This window comes from Macaca fascicularis, chromosome 1 (genome assembly GCF_037993035.2).
Source record: "Macaca fascicularis isolate 582-1 chromosome 1, T2T-MFA8v1.1".
Lineage (NCBI taxonomy): Eukaryota > Metazoa > Chordata > Mammalia > Primates > Cercopithecidae > Macaca > Macaca fascicularis.
Genome location: NC_088375.1, coordinates 209,368,289 through 209,392,584, shown reverse-complemented (window position 1 = coordinate 209,392,584; position 24,296 = coordinate 209,368,289). Strand labels below are relative to the sequence as shown.

General features: G+C 54.1%; 1 protein-coding gene across 4 annotated transcripts in view; it reads left to right on the top strand.

Annotated features, from left to right (window-relative positions):
- Positions 1–24,296, top strand: part of MAN1C1 (mannosidase alpha class 1C member 1) — a 191,637-nt gene that overhangs the window by 152,615 nt on the left and 14,726 nt on the right. For 3 of the 4 annotated variants that reach the window (XM_005544389.4, XM_074016296.1, XM_074016289.1), the window contains 5 exons: positions 8,904–9,019; positions 16,802–17,021; positions 19,556–19,728; positions 21,172–21,287; positions 22,310–23,100. In XM_005544389.4, coding sequence (XP_005544446.3) covers positions 8,904–9,019; positions 16,802–17,021; positions 19,556–19,728; positions 21,172–21,287; positions 22,310–22,436 — 752 coding nt within the window. In that variant the 3' untranslated portion in view covers positions 22,437–23,100. Of the gene's footprint in view, positions 1–8,903; positions 9,020–16,801; positions 17,022–19,555; positions 19,729–21,171; positions 21,288–22,309; positions 23,101–24,296 lie in introns of those variants that run through there. The other variant, XM_065527407.2, reaches the window with a different exon arrangement.

Genomic DNA, 24,296 nt, shown 5'->3' with positions numbered 1-24,296 from the left:
CAGATTTCACTTCCATCTTCCAAAGATGATCCGAGTTGTCCCAAAAGGGAACAATGCAAGCGGGGCCTAGAGAGGCGGCATTGGGGACACTGTGGCAAAGCAGCTGAGGCCTTTCCTTCCAACCCGAGTCTCCCCCAGAAAACTCCACCCAGGAATTTTCCCCAGTGATGACCTCACCCCAGGTGGCCTCCTGTAAAAACCGCTTACAGAAATGCAAAGTATTTTTAACCAAAACACACTGGCAAATCCAAAAGTATGGGGAGAAAATGAAGCTTGAATTGCAGATTATGGCCACGGGAAGAGGCAGTTCAATAACAGTTGCTGATTTTAATTGCAAGGCCTGACTGGGTAAGGAGATAAAGCCCTCTGCTGGACTGAGCTGCTCCAGGGCAAGGCAGCGGAACCCATGAAAAGGGCTGAGAGGGGTGTGGGCTTCCCAGCTCAACAGTTACCTTGGCAAATTATAAGGGAGCAAAATATGCCGGGAAGCATAATTTTCTTCTCAGGCTGTGCCAGGGGCTGCAGGTCTAGGCAAAGTCAGTCGCATATGGGAAATTGTTTCCTATTAATAAAATCTGAGCCCTTGGCCTGCTAAAGAGCAGAGGGGATTATAACGCCCCGCTCGCCCAAATGTCTGCCTTCCTCCCCTGGCCTTGGTGCCCAGGGTCATCTCAGTTTTCCTGTAGTTTTTTTTTTTTTTTTGGTGCACAAGTATTCTTTTAGCACACGATAGCATTACCACCTTGCATAAGCTTAAGTGCACGCACATCATTTTCTCTTCTTGAATCTTCAGAGCAAGCCTGAAGGCAGGACAGGCAGGGACTGTAGCCCATTTGCAACCACAGAAATTGCAGCCTAGAGAAACGAAGAAGGAATTAGGACTGCCTCTCAGTTACCTAGGCCTCTGTTCTTGTTGGCTTCCCACTCCTGCTGGAAACCGAGCTTCAGGGGCAACAGGGGAGGCCCAAGACAGTCCTACTGCTGAGACTTCACACCCAGGATAAACCCACCAGGCTCCCAGTGGCGCCCAGCACAAATGGGATGACCCTGAGGTCGACCCGCTGCGAACTGAGAGCTGCCGAGAAGGGGTCACCAGCCCCTCCGTATGGCTCCTGAGTAACTTGTCCACTGCCTGAATCCCACACTTTCTTCTGTGGGAGGGAAGTGGCAAGTCCAGACCTCCTTGGCAGGTACAGGAGTGTGAGCTTCAGCCTGGCAGCTTCCCTGGCATTAGATCGGCTGATTTCCAGGCTTGTGGCCCAGCCTCCTGCTGCCAGGTGTGACAAGGGCATTGGCACGATCAGCAAGCAGCAGAGCCTGCCTCTGTTCTGGGGCTCAGGGACACCAGCTCCTGCCCCCTTCACACATCTAGAGATGGGGAGACTGAGGCCCAGAGTGGGTGGGGGTGCACCTTGAGCTAATGCAGAGCCATGTCTTCTCATTACTGTGCCTGTACTTCTCCCAGCCCGCCTCAGTGTTGGGGAAGACCACACTCATACACACACACACACACCCACCCCACCAGCACCCCACCCACCATCCCTCCCAGACACACACACATTACACACTCCCCTCACATACATTCACACTCCCCTCACACACACTACATACACTCTCCCCACACACAGACCCACACACCCACACTCCCCTCACATCCACACTCCCCTCACACCACACACACACATTACACACTCCCCCACATACCCACACTCCCCTCACATACATTCACACTACCCTCACACACACACACACTACATACACTCCCCCCACACACACACTACATACACTCCCCCCCACACACACACACTACATACACTCCCCCACACACACACACTACATACACTCCCCCCACACACACACTACATACACTCCCCCCACACACAGACCCACACACCCACACTCCCCTCACATCCACACTCCCCTCACACCACACACACACATTACACACTCCCCCACATACCCACACTCCCCTCACATACATTCACACTACCCTCACACACACACACACTACATACACTCCCCCCACACACACACTACATACACTACCCCCCCCACACACACACTACATACACTCCCCCACACACACACACTACATACACTCCCCCCACACACACACACTACATACACTCCCCCCACACACAGACCCACACACCCACACTCCCCTCACATCCACACTCCCCTCACACCACACACACACATTACACACTCCCCCACATACCCACACTCCCCTCACATACATTCACACTCCCCTCACACACACACACACTACACACACTCCCCACACACACATACATACACTCCCCACACACACACACTACATACACTCCCCCCACACACACACTACATACACTCCCCCCCACACACACACACTACATACACTCCCCCACACACACACACTACATACACTCCCCCCACACACACACTACATACACTCCCCCCACACACAGACCCACACACCCACACTCCCCTCACATCCACACTCCCCTCACACCACACACACACATTACACACTCCCCCACATACCCACACTCCCCTCACATACATTCACACTACCCTCACACACACACACACTACATACACTCCCCCCACACACACACTACATACACTACCCCACACACACACACACTACATACACTCCCCCACACACACACACTACATACACTCCCCACACACACACACACTACATACACTCCCCACACACACAGACCCACACACCCACACTCCCCTCACATCCACACTCCCCTCACACCACACACACACATTACACACTCCCCCACATACCCACACTCCCCTCACATACATTCACACTCCCCTCACACACACACACACTACACACACTCCCCACACACACATACATACACTCCCCCCCCACACACACTACATACACTCCCCCCACACACACACTACATACACTCCCCCCACACACACACTACATACAATCCCCACACACACACACACTACATACACTCCCCCCACACACACACTACATACACTTCCCCCCACACACACTACATACACTCCCCCCACACACACACTACATACACTCCCCACACACACACACTACATACACTCCCCCCCACACACACACATTACATACACTCCCCCACACACACACACTACATACACTCCCCCACACACACACACACTACATACACTCCCCCCACACACACTACATACACTCCCCCCCACACACACTACATACACTCCCCCCACACACACACTACATACACTCCCCCCACACACACACACTACATACACTCCCCCCACACACACACTACATACACTTCCCCCCCCACACACTACATACACTCCCCCCACACACACACTACATACACTCCCCACACACACACACTACATACACTCCCCCCCACACACACACATTACATACACTCCCCCACACACACACACTACATACACTCCCCACACACACACACTACATACACTCCCCCCCTCACACACACTACATACACTCCCCCCCACACACACTACATACACTCCCCCACACACACACTACATACACTCCCCACACACACACACTACATACACTCCCCCCCACACACACACTACATACACTCCCCCACACACACACACACTACATACACTCCCCCACACACACACACTACATACACTCCCCCCCACACACACTACATACACTCCCCCCACACACACACTACATACACTCCCCACACACACACACTACATACACTCCCCCCCACACACACACACTACATACACTCCCCCCTACACACACACTACATACACTCCCCCCACACACACACTACATACACTCCCCACACACACACACACTACATACACTCCCCCCACACACACACTACATACACTCCCCACACACACACTACATACACTCCCCCCACACACACACTACATACACTCCCACACACACACACACTACACTCCCCCACACACACACACACTACATACACTCCCCCCACACACACACTACATACACTCCCCCACACACACACACTACATACACTCCACACACACACACACTACATACACTCCCCCCCACACAGACACTACATACACTGCCCCACACACACACTACATACACTCCCCCCACACACACACTACATACACTCCCCCCACACACACACTACATACACTACCCACACACACACACACACTACATACACTCCCCCACACACACACACTACATACACTCCCCACACACACACACACTACATACACTCCCCACACACACACACTACATACACTCCCCCCACACACACACTACACTCCCCCCCACACACTACATACACTCCCTACACACACACACACTACATACACTCCACCCACACACACACACTACATACACTCCCCCCACACACACATACTACATACACTCCCCCCACACACACACACTACATACACTCCCCCCACACACACACACTACATACACTCCCCCCACACACACACACTACATACACTCCCCCCCACACACACACTACATACACTCCCCCCACACACACACTACATACACTCCCCCCACACACACACTACATACACTCCCCACACACACACACTGCATACACTCCCCCACACACATACTACATACACTCTCCCCACACACAGACCCACACACCCACACTCCCCTCACATCCACACTCCCCTCACACATACCACACACACACATTACACATTCCCCTACACACCCACACTCCCCTTACATCCACATTCCCCTCACACACACCACACACACACATTACATACACTTCCCCTGCACACACTCCCCTTACACACTATGCACACACCCCACACACACATTACACACACTTCCCCTACACACACCCACACACACTACACACACTCCTCTCACATATACATACACTACACACTCCCCTCATGCACACACTACACACCACCCACACTCCCTCCCCCACACACTACACACCACCCACACTCCCTCCCCCACACACTACACACCACCCACACTCCCTCCCCCACACACTACACACCACCCACACTCCCTCCCCCACACACTACACACCACCCACACTCCCTCCCCCACACACTACACACCACCCACTCTCCCACACACACACCTACCACCCACACTCACACACACTACACACCACCCACACTCCCACACACACTACACATCACCCACTCTCCCACACACACACCTACCACCCACACTCACACACACTACACACCACCCACACTCCCTCCCCCACACACTACACACCACCCACTCTCCCACACACACACCTACCACCCACACTCACACACACTACACACCACCCACACTCACTCCCACACACACTACACACCACCTACTCTCCCACACACACACCTACCACCCACATTCACACACACTACACACCACCCACACTCCCACACACACTACACATCACCCACTCTCCCACACACACACCTACCACCCACACTCACACACACTACACACCACCCACACTCCCACACACACTACACATCACCCACTCTCCCACACACACACCTACCACCCACACTCACACACACTACACACCACCCACACTCCCTCCCCCACACACTACACACCACCCACTCTCCCACACACACCTACCACCCACACTCACACACACTACACACCACCCACACTCACTCCCACACACACTACACACCACCCACTCTCCCCCACACACACCTACCACCCACACTCACACACACTACACACCACCCACACTCACTCCCACACACACTACACATCACCCACTCTCCCACACACACACCTACCACCCACACTCACACACACTACACACCACCCACACTCACTCCCACACACACTACACATCACCCACTCTCCCACACACACACCTACCACCCACATTCACACACACTACACCACCCACACTCACTCCCACACACACTACACACCACCCACTCTCCCACACACACACCTACCACCCACATTCACACACACGCTACACACCACCCACACTCACATACACACTACACACCACCCACACTCACTCCCACACACACTACGCACCACCCACACTCCCTCACACATACTACACACCACCCACACTCCCACACACACTACACACCACCCACACTCCCACACACTACACACCACCCACACTCCCACACACACTACACACCACCCACACTCCCTCACACATACTACACACCACCCACACTCCCTCACACATACTACACACCACCCACACTCCCACACACTACACACCACCCACACTCCCACACGCACACCACCCACACTCCCTCACACTACACACCACCCACACTCCCACACGCACACCTACCACCCACACACTACACACCACCCACACTCCCACACGCACACCTATCACCCACACTCCCACACACACACATACACACTCCCCTCACACACTACACACTCCCCACACACACACATTCCACACACACACCCCACACATTACACACATTCCCCTCACGCACACACCCCACACACTACACATAGTCCCCTCACACACACTACACACCACACTCCTTGACACACACACACTCTCCCTACACACATCCACACACCCCTACCCCTCAGTGCACACACACACACACACACACACATTCACCTACATACACACACACACATTAACTCAGCACACATACACACCACCCAACACCCCATACATAGACACACACTCCCCACACACCCCACACACATAAGCTGTAAAGCAGTGGGACCCTCACGTGTGAGACGCCCACATAAGTGCCCCTGAGAGGCAGCCGCATCTCAACACCGCGGACCCTAATGGCCTGGCTCCCTCCCCTGCGTGTCCCTCCAGAGGAAGCCTGGACCTTGTCACACGCACACTCCGTCACCGCATGATTGTGTCTAAACTCCTTGGCTTGGCATTCGAGGCCCTTCCTGGCACAGCTCAAGCCTCGCATCCCGGCAGAGCCCAAGCCTCCCTTGCATTCACCCGCTCAGCACTCCGTGGGCATCTCTGTGCACCGTATAGTTACTGAGCACCGAGCGGGAGTCGCATGCAATCCCTCCCCACAAAGAGCCCACGGGCTAGTAAGGGAGGCAGACCCGTGCACAGGCACTCATCACACACCCAGCGGGCACCTGATGGCAGAGTGGGCCCACCACCCAAGGGGAGTGTGGCTGCCGAGGGCTTCTGATGGTAGCTGGCCTTGTTTCACTTAATCCCTGTGGCCACCCTATGGGGAGGGACCGTGAGCAGGGTTGTGAGAACGCTTGAGCCCCCGGGTGGGGGACGAGGTGGGAAGGGTGCGCCACACCGAGAGGTGACAGTGCTCGTAGCTGCCGTGCCCATGATGGGGCTGGAGAAGGGCTCTGAGCAGAGGCCGACCCATGACTTCCAGCCTGAGCCTGACCCCTCCTCTGCAACAGACCTGCCCCTCCTCAACATGCCAGGCCTGGCCCAGCCCTTCCCTTCTGTGGGGTACGTAGGAAGAAGAGAGGTGCCACTTCTGTCTTCCCTCCACACCAGAGCACAGTCCAGCCCAGCCTGGCCCCTTCCAGCTCCTCCCCAAAGCACATGCTTCATCCTGTCTGTTCCAATTTTTGCAGATGCTGGTCCGTTCTGGAACCCTTGCTGGGCCAGGACTTATTTATGGATCAGGGCTGGAGGGGGCCTGAAGGGCAGGTGTACCGTGTGGCTGGCCTCCTCTCGACCCCCATTCCTGGCTCCCATCTGTCTTCGCCCTGTCTTTTGGTCCCTTGGTCCTCACACTTGTCTTTCTTTCTCTGCGTGTCTCTGTCTTCACTCTCTGGTTGACTGTGTGCAGCTGCGGAAGGTGAGGCTCTGCCCTTCACCCGCTTGATGGTCTTGGATGAGCCATTTAGGCCCAGTTTCCGTTCTCCCACCTGGGAAATGGGGTCGATAGCATGTACCTTGCAGGGTGCCCTGGAAGATTAAGTTATAAATAATACAGTGAGGCTCCTGGCCCACAATAAATGGTAGCTGTTGGTGTGTTCTCTCTCTCTTTCTGTCCCTCCTCCCCCCACCCACTTTCCCTCTCCCCTCTCTCTTGGCCCCCTTCTTCTGCTGAGGAGTTGAAAACACTCTGCCCATTCCCCCACCCCGCCTTCGGTCCACCCCCATTTTCTTTCTGCTCTCTGTTTCTCTGCTTAAGTGAATCAGAACACAGAACTGGTTTGTTCTTTGTTAAATCTATCAAGTGCCTTTACGTTTCCCCGTTGTCAATTGTCAAAGCCTAGGAATGAAGCGTTTTCTGTCTTGCATCTGCGGTGAAGTGTTCCTCGGGCAACCCGCCTTCCTCCTGGGACGGCCCTGGGTGGAGAGACTTCTGGGCTCGGCCACAGCCTGTGAGGCCCTGCTCCTTCGCTGGCCCACTGTCCAGCAGGCAGGGGCCACCAGGGCAGAGAGGGGGTGTTGCGACGCAATTCTTCTCTTTCCTGCTCCTTTGAACTCCATTTATCCCAATTTGCTAAATTTAAACTCAGTGTTTCCAGAGTGGCTCTACTTGAGGGCTTGGCCAGCTAAATTAAGGTTTTTCCTCCTCTTTCCCATGGCCTTTTATGAAGCTACCCAGCATTAATTATCATGTTTGTCACTGGGTAATAAAAACCTCTGAACTCCCTGCCACCAGATTATCTTTGTAAAGAAATGCAACTCACTTACAGTTAATAACCAGAGGCCCCACCGTCCCCGGCCTGCTAAGGCGAGGTGATTTATAGCACCCGCCGGATGAGCCCATGCACTTTTGTGCAGGACGAGTGCGCTCTAGACAGCCCGGATTTCCTCCGAGTCGCAGGCTGCGTCTGCCTTGCAGTCCCCGTTCCAGGTTCGGTGACTGCTGGCGAGATGCCCACTTCCTACCCGTACAGGCACCAGGCCCCTGAGGCCAGGTGGGTGTGCGAGGCCCTGCCCCAGGAGAGCCGGCGGCAGATGGAGTTAATGTTCTTGTCCTCTTTCCCCTCACAGACCACGTCTCGGTTGGAGGACTCGGGGACAGTTTTTATGAATATTTGATCAAATCCTGGTTGATGTCGGGCAAGACAGATATGGAGGCTAAAAATATGTACTACGAAGCCTTGGAGGTAAGACAAGCACTGGATTATTCACAGGCCGCTGGTCACCAGCCTCCGGCTCTCTCACAGGCCCCTGAGTGCTGGGGCTGCGGGGCCAGATGGGCTGAGGCTTGCTCCCACCCCCTGCAGTGAACTGGTGAGAAGATTGACAGGACAGCCCCCTCCCAGCCAGGCATTTTACACCCCTGCGACCCTCCCACATGCTCTAAGACGGAGGCTGTGTCAGATGCAAAACCCAAGCTCAGGGAGGTGAAGTCATGTGTCCGAGGTCTCCTCGGAAGTGACCGTCAGTCTGATTCAGAAACCGCCACCTGCTCGGTGTCTGTGCTTCGACTTATGTGTCAGAGTCCAGAATGCAGCCAGACTGGGGGCTGGCACCCCCAAGGGTGGCTGCCAGAGTGTGACCCTCAGCCGTGTCTTCCTTGGACAACAGAGGTGACAGGAGAAGTATGTCCAAGCTGGAAGAGGCCTCCTTCAGTGGAGCGTCCAGTTTTGCTCCTTCTCTTTATGTGGATGGAAACCAAGGCCTAGAGAGGGGAAGGCACTTGCCCAAGGCCGCACAGCACAGAGCTGGCCAAGCTGGCACCACTGGTGGTCTGTCCACGGGGTGTGGAATGAACGAGGGCTGGAAGGCTGAGGTGAGTCCCTCCAAAGAGGAGAGACCAGGACAGAAGAGGGAAGCAGTTAGCTTGAGCCATTGGGAAGAGGGCTAGGGAATCCCACGACTCAACAGATACCTCGGAGCCCAACTAAGGAAAAGGCACTGGGCCGGCTCTGGGCCTCAGTTTCCCCTTAAAGCAAGTTGAGCAAGTTGGATCTACTCTGCCACCACCTTGGTCTACGCTACCTCCTTATTTCCTCTAAACCGGCTTCCCCTCTGCCCTGCTCTCTGAATGCTGTGTGGGGAACAGAAGCCAGAAGAGCTGGACGTGCACATCCCTCTCCTCTCTGGCCCCCCTTAGCAGCTGGAATAAATCCAACTCCTCTCCTTTACCCATCGGGTCCGCCTTCCCTGGGCCCTGCTGATCACCTTGACTTCACGCCTGCCTCTCTGCCCTGTGCTCTCTGGGCCCTGGCACCAGTCTTCCTGCTCTTCCTCAGACACCCCAGGCGACTCCCACCTCAGGGCCTTTGTACTTGCTGTCCCCTCCGCCTGGAATATCATTCCAATGGCTAGGTCCCACTCACTAGTCAACTGTCAATTCAGATGCCACTGAAACTACCATTCCCAGCCTGTCACATACCCAGGCTTATTCTCTTCACCTTCATCACCCTCTACAATTATCACAGGCATGTATTTGTTTACTTGCTCATTCTCTATCTTCCCCAAATAGAATGTCAGTTATCTGGGATCAGCGATCTTGTCTGCTCCTAAAACAGTGCCTGGCACATAGCAGGCACATGGTAACTGTTTTGTGAACAAATGAATGAATGCATGCATGCATGAATGCTGAAAGGATGGATGGAGGGAAGGATAGATGGATGGAGGGAAGGATGGATGGATGGAGGGAAGGATGGATGGAGGGAAGGATGGATGGATGGTGGGAAGGATGGATAGATGGAGGGAAGGATGGATGGATGGAGGGGAGGATGGATGGAGGGAAGGATGGATGGATGGTGGGAAGGATGGATGGATGGTGGGAAGGATGGATGGAGGGAAGGATGGATGGATAGAGGGAAAGATGGATGGATGGAGGGAAGGATGGATGGAGGGAAGGATGGATGGATGGAGGGAAGGATAGATGGATGGAGGGAAGGATGGATGGATGGAGGGAAGGATGGATGGATGGTGGGAAGGATGGATGGAGGGAAGGATGGATGGGTGGAGGGAAGGATAGATGGATGGAGGGAAGGATGGATGGATGGAGGGAAGGATAGATGGATGGAGGGAAGGATGGATGGATGGTGGGAAGGATGGATGGATGGAGGGAAGGATGGATGGTGGGAAGGATGGGTGGATGGAGAGAAGGATGGATGGATGGAGGGAAGGATGGATGGTGGGAAGGATGGGTGGATGGAGAGAAGGATGGGTGGATGGAGGGAAGGATGGATGGATGGAGGGAAGGATGGATGGGTGGAGGGAAGGATGGATGGGTGGAGGGAAGGATGGATGGAGGGAAGGATGGATGGATGGAGGGGAGGATGGATGGAGGGAAGGATGGATGGATGGTGGGAAGGATGGATGGATGGTGGGAAGGATGGATGGATGGAGGGAAGGATGGATGGAGGGAAGGATGGATGGTGGGAAGGATGGGTGGATGGAGGGAAGGATGGATGGAGGGAAGGATGGAGGGATGGATGGATGGAGGGAAGGATGGATGGATGGAGGGAAAGATGGATGGATGGAGGGAAGGATGGATGGATGGAGGGAAGGATGGATGGAGAGAAAGATGGATGGATGGAGGGAAAGATGGATGGATGGAGGGAAGGATGGATGGAGGGAAGGATGGATGGGTGAGTAGATAGATGGGTGGGTGGGTGTGGGCAGTTGGATGGATGGATAGATGGTCTCTGACTACCCTCTGATCACAGGAATCTGGCCAGGAATGGTGGTGCTTAAAACACACACATTGAAACGGACTGCTAGAGCCCTGGACCCTTTAAACCGTAGGCTCAGCAATGAGTTTTCCCTGCCCAGCTCCCTGGCACAAGACCTCCGTCATGAAGCAGCTTCTGGGACTATAGTCCCATCTCAGTCTGAGTCCCAGCCTTGTTCACTCCGGTCTTTGGCTGAGCTCAGACCAGAGCCCCGGTCAGAGAATTAGTGTGCAGCTGGTGCTGCCCAGAGTGTGCTGCCCAGAGGCCCTTGATGCCTTCTCTTGCAGAGTAAACATAAAGTTAATGAGCAGCCAGGCTCCCTGCCCTCAGGGCACACTGTAGTTGAGGCTTCAAGGGAAGAAGTGGCCATGAATTATTTAAGGCAACTCGGAGCACTTGATTTTGTAGGAGAGAACTTTGAATAGAAGAGGCTTTACTCTCTGCATTTGATCTTCCCAGTGAAGAGCCTGGAGCGTCTTTGACCCTGGGTGAAGGCTGGGCCTCTGGCAAGTTTGGGGTTTTGAAGAATCTTCTGGTGCTTCTCAACCATGTTGGCATGTTAAAATCACCTAGGGAGCTGCAAAGTCCTGATGTTCAGACTGCACCCCTGACTCAGAACCTCTGGGCATGGGGCCCGGGCCGCACATGAACCTCCTTGGGATTTCCGTGTGTAGTCAGGGTTGGGAATCACTGACCAAAGACTTTCACCCCTGCCTGTACCTTAGGAACACCTGGAGAGCTTTAAAAATCCCATGTCTAGCCTCACCCCAGGCCAATTAAATCCCAATCTGAGCTTTTTAAAAAGTTCCTTCCACGGCCGGGCAATGTGGCTCACGCCTGTAATCCCAGCACTTTGGGAGGCCGAGGCGGGCGGATCACGAGGTCAGGAGATCGAGACCATCCTGGCTAACACGGTGAAACCCCGTCTCTACTAAAAATACAAAAAATTAGCCGGGCGTGGTGGTCGGCACCTGTAGTCCCAGCTAATCGGGAGGCTGAGGCAGGAGAATGGTGTGAACCCGGGAGGCGGAGCTTGCAGGGAGCCGAGATCTGACCACTGCATTCCAGCCTGGGCGACAGAGCGAGACTCCGTCTCAAAAAAAAAAAAAAAGAAAAAAGAAAAAAAAGAAAAGTTCCTTCCACAATTCTGTTGTGCACCTGGGGTCAGAAAACCACCAGGTTAGACCAGTGTCCAGCTGGGGTGGGCCTGGGAAGGTCAGACAGTTCAGACTGGGCACACCTCTGAGTGTCACGGCAGGAGACAAGAAGAACAGGGAGAGCTTTGGTCACTTTGGCCTCCTCTGGGCCAGTGCTCTAAGTACCTCATCTTCTTTAGCCCCCATCTTACAGATGATGAAACTGAGGGTCAGAAAGGCCCAAGGTCCAGATAGCAGCAGGTGTCAGAGCGAGGACACAAATACGGGTCCAACTCCAGATCCAGTGGGCTGGCCTCTGCTTACCAGCGGCCAAGTCACAGAGGGGCCTGGCTTGCCTGAAACCCCTCCCACAAGTGCTCAGATGGGGCTCCTGCAGGCAGCAAAGGAAGGAACAGCCAGTGCCAGGCACTGAGCCAGGCGCTTCGAATATCCTGTTCTTTAATCCTCACAACCGATCCAGGAATCATTATTCCCATTTTATAGATGAGCAAAGTGAGTCTTCAGTAAAGTGAAATAACTTGCCCAAAGTCATCTAGCTCCTAAATCGCAGAGCTGAGATTCAAACCCAGGCCCCTCGCCACTCTAGGCTCACTGCCTATGGGTTAGCCCTGCTCTGCAAGGAACAGTACAAATATTTTTGTTAATACTTTAAAAAAATAAACCCTGGTCTTGCACCCCAGTTAGCTCCTTGCACCTCTGCTTGCTGTGATTTAAACCTTTTACCAGTCGTCTGCCAGCCTGCGCTGTCTTGTGTTTTGTTTTAAAAAGCCTTGTTTTTTATATTTGCATCTGCGTGTCTCAGTTGTGTCTTCAAAGAGGCACTGGTTTATAATTTCCTCTTGACCGCAATTACTTAGCTTGGGGCCAACCCGCAGTGGAAATAACCTGTGGGAGGCGGTCTGGAAGGTGCAGATGCCAGCTTTGGTGTGTGGCATCCTGAGGTCTCCCTCAGATGTCTGTGTTCTCTCCAAAGTGTTGACAACTGGTGACTCTGACCCAGGTTTCTGAGCCCTGACACTCCTCCCCTGCGCCACACACTTAGTGACGCCGAGCAGCTGCCGGGGACATGGCTCTGCCCGGGAGCCAGGCCGGGCCCAGAGCAGACCCCCGCCTGCAGCCCGGCTGCTCTGCAGGTGTCCTCAGCACTCCCCCATGTGGAGCAGGTGCCCTGGCATGTCACATTGTCAGCGCTTCTCCATCTGCCACTCAGTGTGGGTCCTGCAGCCAGCCCACCAGCCCTGGGCCCTGACAGGAGAAAAAAAAGAAAAAACAGACCCAGGAGTGAGCGAATGTTCCTTGAGCATCTCCTGTGTGTCGGTCACTGGCTGGAGGCTGCTGGTGGTGGCTTCTGCTGTCACACGGCACTCAGAGTCTGAGAGAGGGACAGATACACAACAGAAACATACGCCAAGTAGGAATGGCACCATGTAGAAGGGTGACGGGCCCATAGTAATGGCAGTGGCAGTGCTGGTTTAAATTGCAGCATTCTCTCCAAGGAAGTGACATTCTGGAGGAGTTAGCAGAGTCAGGGCTGGAGCATGCAGGGAGGAGGCACAGCACCAGCCAAGCCCTGAAGCAGGAAGAAAAATGCAGCCTTCAAGAATGTCACCTTTGCAGAGAGACTTTCCCAGACCTCACTCTGCAAAGTACAGCACTGCCCCCACCCCAGCTCTTTGTTTTGTTTTGTTTTTGTTTTTGTTTTTGAGACAGAGACTCACTCTGTTTCCCAGGATGGAGTGCAGTTAGTAGAGATGGGTTTTTGCCATGTTGTCCAGGCTGGTTTCAAACTACTGGGCTCAAGTGATTCATCTACCTCAGCCTCCCAAAGTGTTGGGATTACAGGCATGAGCCACTGTGTCCAGCCTCTCCCCATCTCCCCCTGCATTTTTTAATCTCATCCTCTCACTTTGTTTTATTCAAAATGCTGATCACAAATTGTACCTTTGGCCCAGGTGTGGTGACTCACACCTGTAATCCCAACACTTTGGGAGGCCTAGGTGGGTGGATCCCCTGAGGTCAGGAGTTCAAGACCAGCCTGGCCAACATAGTGAAACCCTGTCTTTACTAAAAATATAAAAAATTGCTGGGGGTGGTGGCACACGCCTATATAATCCCAGCTACTTGGGAGGCTGAGGCACGAGAATGGTTTGAACCTGGGAGGCGGAGGTTGCAGTGAGCCAAGATAGTGCCACTGCACTTCAGCCTGGGTGACAGAGTCTAAGACTGTGTTTCAAAACAAAACAAATTGCGCGTCTTGTGTACATTTGGTTTTGTTGGGAATTCCCTGCACTAATGGGCGAGCTCCCTGAGGCAGAGTCCAGGCTCCTCTCCAGCACACCTGTAGCCGCAGTACCTAGCACAGCACTGACACCAAGGAAATATTACATGGCTCCCGAAATATTGGAAGCCAGGAGGGTACATGAGTGAAAAGAGGCCAGTATGGGTGAGGTAGGGTGTGAGAAGGGAGGGGCAGGAGACAGACTAGAGAGGAATCATAGGGGCCAGTAATTATTGGGGACTCACTCTGTGCTGGGAAATAGGCCAAGCCCTGCAGGTGTATCTCATTTAATTCTCACAACCCTTTGAGGCAGTTAATGCTCTTATCCCCAGTTTACACGTTAGAAAACTGAGGCACAGAGAGAACATACAACCTGCCCAGTGTCACACAGCGTGGAACTGGTGGAGATGGGATTTGAACCTGACGAGTCTGTGCCCCAGAGCCATGTCCGTAGCATCAGGTCCACCCTCAGGGTCCAGATCGTGAAGTCTTGGCGGCCTCTCTGGTCTTTTCACATAAGGGCACTTGGAAACCACTGCAGGTTCTAAGCAGGCAGATGATATGATCCGGTGTGTTAACTGCAGAGTACGGAGAGCCCCTGGAGAGTAGATTGGAGGGGTGAGAGTGGAGGCAGAGGCCTGGCAAGGGCCCCAGAGGACCCCAGCCATGGGCCAGGCCCCATCAGCCCATGGAGTCTGGTCTCAAGGCTGTGTGAGCAGCTTCCTTCCTCCCCTGGGTCCCCAGGGCTCCTGGGACTGACAGCAGTGTGACCCCCTCATGTCCCCGACATCCCAGAGTCTTTACAACAGCATCACCTCCCTTCCCACCAAAAGGCATGGCCATGGGGTAGAGGAAGAAGCAGAGCTCTGGACAATGTGGGGTCTTGTTTCTAGGCTGGTGTGGCTGCATGGCCTGGGACAAGCTGCCCCCTCCCATTTGTGTAGGGCGCTACAGACCAGGTGCCTGGCTTGCTGTAGGCATTAAATGAGGAAACGTGTGACAAAATACCGTCGAGAGCAGCTCTTAATTTTCTGCAGGTTCTTTTTGAGAAACTGAGAAGAATAGAAGGACACTCTTCCCATAAAGATGCACATCCAGGCCGGGCGCGGTGGCTCAAGCCTGTAATCCCAGCACTTTGGGAGGCCGAGACGGGCGGATCACGAGGTCAGGAGATCGAGAGACGATCCCGGCTAACACAGTGAAACCCCGTCTCTACTAAAAAATACAAAAAAATAGCCGGGCGAGGTGGCGGGCGCCTGTTCCCAGCTACTCGGGAGGCTGAGGCAGGAGAATGGCGTAAACCCGGGAGGCGGAGCTTGCAGTGAGCTGAGATCCGGCCACTGCACTCCAGCCTGGGTGACAGAGCAAGACTCCGTCTCAAAAAAAAAAAAAAAAAAAAAAGATGCACATCCACTAAAAAGTATTGGGTGCAGTTTTAAGGGCCTGGACCCCTGAAGCCTGTCCACAGGCCCGCTGGGTTTCTGGTTAAGATCAAACAGAGGACATAATGGAGGAGGAGGAGGATCACCTTAAAATATTTTTTAATGTTTTTTAAAACGTGGAAGATTTTTTAAAGACTGAGAGACTTGCCCTGGGGAGCTGCCGTGTGTCTGAGCCTCCCAGTGAATAGCAGCCCCTCCTGTGCCCTGGCAGGCATCTTGACCAGCAGAAATCAGTGGGCCTCCTTTGCCTGGGATGGAGGGCTTGGCAGAGCTGCCCTTGCTACTGTCTCCAAAATGTTCATTTTCCATCCTTTCCCCCCCTTCTCTGTGCCCTCCCACGCCCCTTCTCCCTGCCCAATCCCCACCTTGCTCCCAGGCGATAGAGACCTACTTGCTGAATGTCTCTCCCGGGGGGCTGACCTACATCGCCGAGTGGCGAGGGGGGATTCTGGACCACAAGATGGGGCACCTGGCCTGTTTCTCCGGGGGCATGATCGCCCTTGGCGCCGAGGATGCCAAGGAAGAAAAGAGGGCCCACTACCGAGAGCTCGCAGCCCAGATCACCAAGACGTGCCACGAGTCATACGCCCGCTCAGGTAACCCTGCAAGGGGAAGGGGCAGCAGGAGAGACTGAGGCTAGACACCAGGAAGAAGTGGAAAGACCAGCAGCAGTGAGTGAAGGGAGCACATGGCCTTAGGGAAGCCTCCCGTTGGAACTTAGGTAGAATTTGAGAGATGTGCTGTCCAGGCTCTGAGACTATACCCTGAATGAACGGGAAACTAGTACAGACGCAGAAAGCGCTTTGCGTGTACCTGGTGCTCTTCCGCCCTTGACACACATCATCACTGAACCTCACCACACGGATGAGGAAACTGAGGCTCAGAAATTACTTGGCCAAGGTCCCTTGAGAGGGGCATGGAGTAAAGGATCCTCCAGCTCTGGAGGCAGAAACGGCAGCTTCCTGAGCCCAGCACATGTCCCACCCTGAGTCCCATGCCTTCGAATGTGCTTCTGCCTTTCCCCCGGCACCCTCCTCAGAGGGGGTCTCACTGCCTCCTGCTCCCCCCTGTTTAGTCGCCCTCTTTGACCCGTGACCACCAGAAACCCTGAGAGCTTGGTCCTCCCCACCCACCGCTCACCACTGAATTGTCAGATGCTAGAGTCAGAGGTCACATTTGAGAGCCTAAGCCTGGCTCCTCATTCTACACAGAGAAGCGGAGCCAGCCCAGAGGGGGAAGTGACTTAGCCAAAGTCACACTACAGATAAGGAATTGATCCTGGGCTGGAACCCAGGCCTTTTGATGCCTGCACCCCTCCGAAAAATCCCCAGCCCCTATGTGGTCCCAGGAAACTCCCGCTGCTCCCAGTGGTAATCCCAGTGTTGGCTGGAGGGGACGAGCCAAGATTTGCAGTAAAAATCCCAGGCTCAAGCGCCACTCTGCCACTGCCAGCTGGGCAGCCTCTGTTTTCTTATCTGTTTGATGGAAATAATGACACAGGTTTCAGAGTGAGGCACAGGGTCCCATGAGAAAGTACTTTGGCAGCCGCCTTCTGCCAGCAGCACTGCAGCCACTTGCTGGCGGTCCACCGTGATGTGTCTGTGCCCGCCCCAGCTGAATGGGGTCTCCTGGAGCTGTTTCCAGGAAGTCAGAGATTCGCAATGGGTCTTTAAAACTGGTCGTCCATTCTCTTCAAAGAGCTCACTCTGCCAGGGCCATAAACAAATAACAAATCTCAGGAATAATAAAAAGCTCACTATTTGTCTGAGACAATCAGCCCAGACCATAAAAGACAGCCGCTTAATAGAGCATATTGTTCCAGCCGGCCTCGGCTTGTCCCGTGGACGCCTGCAGCAGCGGCTCCTGCCTTCACCCCACTAGCGACTTGGCAAAACGACTGTTTTCTGATGGCCAGGAGCTGCTACGCCGTTTGAAAAGATTCGAGAGGCTAGGGTCTAGCTAATTCCTCTTCCCCGAAGCCCTCCGTGGAAGAGTGGAAGTCCTGCAAACCTCTAGCCCCTGCCTCTAGAGTCAAAGCAACCCAGGGCCTCTCAAGGTTTTGAACCCTGGTGGGAGGGAAGAGGGCTCATATTAGGAATGGAGCTGGGGACTCGGGTGACCTGGACAGGAGGGACAGGCATTAAAGGTTGAAGGATCTGGCCCTCATACCCTACATGTTGGGCCTCTGAGGATTAGACCCAGGAGGGAAAGAGCACCACCCTAGGAGAGGCATCAGACACATCCAGGGTCAAGTCCCAGCTCAGCCACAACTCGCTGTGTTACCTTGGGCAAATTACTTAGCCTCTCTGATCCTCAGTTTCCGCCTGCGTGAGAGGGATAGTAGCAATTACCTTACTAAAGAACCATGTTTTAAGAATTGAAATAGTGTATTAAAGCACCCAGCACAGCCTTTGAAATCATACGCGGTGACTGCAGCGGTGGTTACAATTATGGCCATACAACAAGAATGACAGCACATTGCCCCAAAACAAAACAGTGACAATAACAGAACCCAGGCTTCCTCGGGCTTTCCTTCCTCAGCTCCCTTTGTGAAAGTAGGTGCATTCCTGGGCAATCTTCCCTCCATTTCCACCTCAGCTGTTCCCAAACTCTAGAAGTTCTGGGAGGTGTTAAAAGCAGTTTTCTAAGAGAAAGGGTCCCGTGGAGAAGCCTCATTGCATATTAGCATATTAAAGGATCTGATAAATCCTGCAGATGGGAGACTCACTTTGTTTAACCCTCGGTTCCCCAGATGTGTTGAAACCCGAAACCCTCTTGGCTGAGGTCTGGCTAACCTCTTGCAGAGCTATTGCCTCATAGTACACAGTCAGTGGAACCCCGCCCAAACCTTCACCTACCCAGACTGCTGAGTAGCTCATCTGGACTCTGAGTCCAAAGCTGCTCACATTTCGAGTCCCCGAGGATCTTGTTTTGTCCAGCCCAGTTCGAGAGGGAAGCTGGGCATCTGCCCGGTGCAGCCTTAGCCAGCAGTCCAGGCAGGGGCGCCCCACACCCACACACCCCTGACATCACCCTGGCCGTGGCTCGAGGCAACTGACATCTCTCCTGGATCCCGAAAAGCAGGAGGTGGGAGGACTGACCTGGGCCCTCTGCTTGGCTGTTTCCCCAGACACCAAACTCGGGCCCGAGGCCTTCTGGTTTAACTCCGGCAGAGAGGCCGTAGCCACCCAGCTGAGCGAGAGCTACTACATCCTCCGGCCAGAGGTGGTGGAGAGCTACATGTACCTGTGGCGACAGACCCACAACCCCATCTACAGGGAGTGGGGCTGGGAGGTGGTGCTGGTGAGTGGGCCCCAGGGATGGGCAGCCAGGTGCCAGATGCCCCCTGAGAATTCACAGACAGGCTGGGTGCTAGGTGTCCTGGCTTGGGCACGGAGTGGAAGTCCAAGCCACACTGACCTCTGGCCACAGTTCAGAGTGCAAAGGGTCAAGGTGAGGGTTACAGAGCCAAGAGTTCCCAGCTGGGCAAAGTTGTCCTGAGACACGACAGGGCAGACTTGTGAAGAGGGTTCTGAGTGCCCATGGCCTTGGGGCCTGGGATCAGGCCTCAGTAAACTTAGAGGGTCAGAGGCTAGGCAGCTGCCTAGAGCACCACGCGGGCACCACTGTCCCAACAGACGCTTTCTTGATCCCGAAGCTGGGCAGCTCACCTCCGCCTCCCTCCTCTTCCCACAGGCAGCCCAGCCCCAGGGAGCCCCCACCCTAGTCTCTACTGGCCCTCGAGGCCTACCCTGCCCTCAGCACCCAGCCCCACACCTAGGTGGAAATTTAATGGCTGTCTTGGGGGAGGTGTCAAAGGCAGGTGTGGGGATTCCAGAAGGTTCCCTGGTGGATGCTGAGCCTTCTCTGCCCCTATCTCCCCAACCACCCCCATGCCCACTCCGAGCATTGCACTCAGACGGGGTCTGGGGCATGCTCAGGTTCACTGGCCCTGTTAAGTCCACCTGCTTCCCCAGGACCATTGCTCTTGGCCCTCAAGCATCTTGTGCTCCTATGTCCAGTCCACAGACCCCTCAGTGGGTAGAAATTGTATTTATCAGCCTATAGGCAACATGGCAAAACCCCATCTATACAAAAAAATACAAAAATTAGCCAGGCATGGTGATGCACGCCTATAGTCTCAGCTACTTGAGGGGCTGAGGCAAGAGGGCTGTTCGAACCCCAGAGGCTGAAGCTGCAGAGTGAGCTATGATCGCCCCACTGCCCTCCAGCCTGGGTGACAAAATGAGACCTTGTCTCAAAAAAAAAAAAAAAAAAAGCATTTATATAGAAAGATGAATGGCTTGGCCCACTCGCCTCCAGCCCAGGGGCCGTCTCTCCTGAGAATCCCTGGGGTGCCAAGTCCATCCCCAAATCCCAGCCCATGGCCATCACTTCTGCTTACCACTGTGGGTGAATCTGTGAGACCAGCCTAGTCCCCTGAAACACGAAGAGAAGCTTCCTCTAAGTCCAAACCAGGTGGAGAGCTCAGGACAGGCAGCCCATCGGGCCGGAGCTCTCAGAGGTGTGGGGGGAGGGAGTGTGGCCCCTCCAGCCTGGGGACAGGTGGCTAAACCCTGAAAGAATAATTTGATCTTCTATTCCCACAAATGCCAGGAGTCCCCAGCCAAGGGGTTGGGGTGCTGTCTGCTTTCTAGCTCCAGCCTGCCAGGCATGCACAAGTCTTGAGGGGCCTTTCCTGTCCCGTGTTAAGGCTGTTTTCCTCCTCCTCTTCCCCTTCCTCAGGCCTTGGAGAAATACTGTCGGACAGAAGCCGGTTTCTCCGGGATCCAAGACGTGTACAGTAGCACCCCCAGCCACGACAACAAGCAGCAGAGCTTCTTTCTCGCGGAGACACTAAAGTGAGCAGCGTGGGTTTTTCCTAGGGATGGACAGGTGGGCGGTTAGGGGCGGGGGTCTGCAGTCCCTCCCTTCCACAGTCATGTTCTGTGGTCACAGGATGGGAGCCCAAGAGGGGTGAAGGGCTTGGGATCCAGAGGGCTGCACCCCAGGGGTGAGCCTTGGGCCAGGCCGTTTTCTTGGAGAGTGAGACTAGGCTAGAATCCAAGTTCCCTAGGGATGCACCGTGTGATACCGCAGGTTCCTTCAGTTGCCCACCTATCTCCGCAGGTTCCTTCAGTTTCTCACCTATCTCCGCAGGTTCCTTCAGTTTCTCATCTATCTCCGCAGCTTGCTTCCATTCTGGGAACTCGAGTGTAAAATGGGATAGGATTAACGATGATGATGTCGGTGCTGGTTGCTGGCATTAACTTTCCCTCCTGTGGCCTCTGCAGTATGGGTGCTGTGCCCCCCTCAATTTCTTGCCGTGGAAGTTGGCCACCCCACTTCCTCGCTGTTCCCCAAAGCAAGCCCCTTGAGCTTTAACCGATTAGGGTGGGTCAGAATGATCCGTTCCTTCCAGCGGGGAAAAAACCCACAACCTGGAAGCTGCAGTTCTAGAGTCACAACCCCCTGTTCGTCTTAGTGCCCTAATGTGTGCTCTGAATGTAGAGTCTGCGGGCAGCAGTGGGGCACGTGAGAGCCGACTGGACTGGAGCAGCCCTCAGGCACCCCTGCAGAGGAGATCTGGGCCATAAGGGCTCACATACAGGGCCGGGCAGGTGAAGCCGGCTGATGGCAGATGGCAGAGCCAGGGTAAACTAAGTCCTTCTGACCCCAAAGCTCAAGGCTTTTCTCTGCATCCACAGCCTCCTTCCCCAGGACTAGCACCCCCACCCTGCCGCCCACAGTTTTGAGGTTTCAGGCTTCCTGACCTTGGTCACAGGCCCATCACAAAGGCCCTGAGACTTGTTCCCGGGCCCACCCTTCTTCCCCAGGCCACTGACAGACTGTGTCTTGCTTCCCTGCCCTGCCTGGGGCACAGGTATCTCTATCTTCTGTTCTCTGAAGATGACTTGCTCTCCCTGGAAGACTGGGTGTTCAACACCGAGGCCCACCCGCTCCCGGTGAACCACTCAGACAGCTCCGGCAGGGCCTGGGGCAGACACTGACCTCATCCCCCGCCGCCGCCCTGGGGCCACCGCAGGGATGCTTTGCCTTTTCAGGATTTGGGACTGTTTTCAAAGGGACTGGGAACGAAGGCCCCATCTCGGGCAGACCCCCAGCAGATGTGTCAGACAAGCAACTTCTTTTCCTCTGTGAGGAGACAAGACTTGGAGACGCAGCAATGTAAGGCCAGGGCCATGGCCACACTGGCCCACACATTCCTTTCTACAGAGAATTTCTATGAAGCCCTCTCACTTGCCATTCCAGGGCCAAAGGACCGGAGGTTTGCAATCTGCCCCATGTATTTGATTTGCTTCCTTTTGGTTTCTCGGTTTTTGTTTTTGCTTGATTTTGTCTTTTCTCTATGGTTTAGTTTTATCACAATTATACATACAGTTTTCAGAATTATGCGCTTTCTAAAATGATGTCATCCTGATAAACAAAACCCAGTGTTTGCACACATACAAAATCTTGACCCCGTTATCTATATTTTAAATGCTTTTTGCCCAACACTGACCCTGCATTCAACTATGTGTCATTTACCTTATAATTTGAGGAGGGGTTTCCCTTTGATTGGGCCTCAGTGTTACAAATCACTAGTGCTCTTTTCATTATTATTGTAATGGAAAAATCTGTGAACTAGAATAAAAGAGTTTATTGAATAAGAAATATGATTGGGCTCATTGCACATCAGTGACTCTAGAAAAACCATTGCAATGTTACCATCAGAAAGAATAATCAGCCAGCAGTTGATTTTAGGTATAATTTAGTAAATGATTCCAACTTCTATTACCTCCCCTGAAATCGGTCCTGATATATTCAAGAAGTGTGGGGCCAGCCCTTCAGATGCAGTTGTTTATTTACACTCAGGTTGAGATTGGGAAGAGGCCCAGGGAGGAGCAGCAACTTGCCTGAGGTCACACAGCCCAAAAAAGGCAGAGGAGAGTCTCACCCCTGCTGTCTCCTGGCCACCCCAGTTGAGTGTCTGTCTGTTCCATCATTCAGCAGATGCTTGGTGAGTGCCTGCAACGGACCAGACACTGGGCTAGAGGCCAGGGACACCGCTGGGAGTGAGACAGTCATAAGCCCTGCAGTCTAGGGGTCAAGAGGGGAGACGGCGATGGTAAGGGAAACTGACAAGCAAGTGAAGTGACTGCAGGTCATAGGAAATGCTACAAAGGAGACAGATGGACAGCTGAGGACCTACCCTATGGGGTCAGGGAGGGCCTCTCTGGGCAGGTGACCTTCAAGCCAAGACCCAGAAGATACAAAGGAACGCAGAAGGACTATCTGGCAGAAGAATGAACCTCCCATAACCCAGCCCCCTTTCCCACCCCGCCCCCCCATGCCCTCCCTGGGAGGGGGCCTGAAACACTGTGGCTGTTGTGCAGAGCAAGGAGTTCAGGTCCTAACACTGAAGTGACAGCGCTTCCTCCCCTGACACTTTTTTTTGTTTGTTTGTTTTGAGACCCAGAGTCTCTTTTTTTTTTTTTTTTTTTTTTTTGATATGGAGTCTCGCTCTGTTGCCCGGGCTGGAGTGCAGTGGCCGGATCTCAGCTCACTGCAAGCTCCGCCTCCCGGGTTCACGCCATTCTCCTGCCTCAGCCTCCCAAGTAGCTGGGACTACAGGCGCCCGCCACCTCGCCCGGCTAATTTTTTGTATTTTTTAGTAGAGATGGGGTTTCACCGTGTTTGCCAGGATGGTCTCGATCTCCTGACCTTGTGATCCGCCCGTCTCGGCCTCCCAAAGTGCTGGGATTACAGGCTTGAGCCACCGCACCCGGCCCAGAGTCTCATTCTGTTGCCCAGGCTGGAGTGCAGTGGTGCGATCTTGGCTCACTGCCACCTCCACCTCCTGGGTTCAA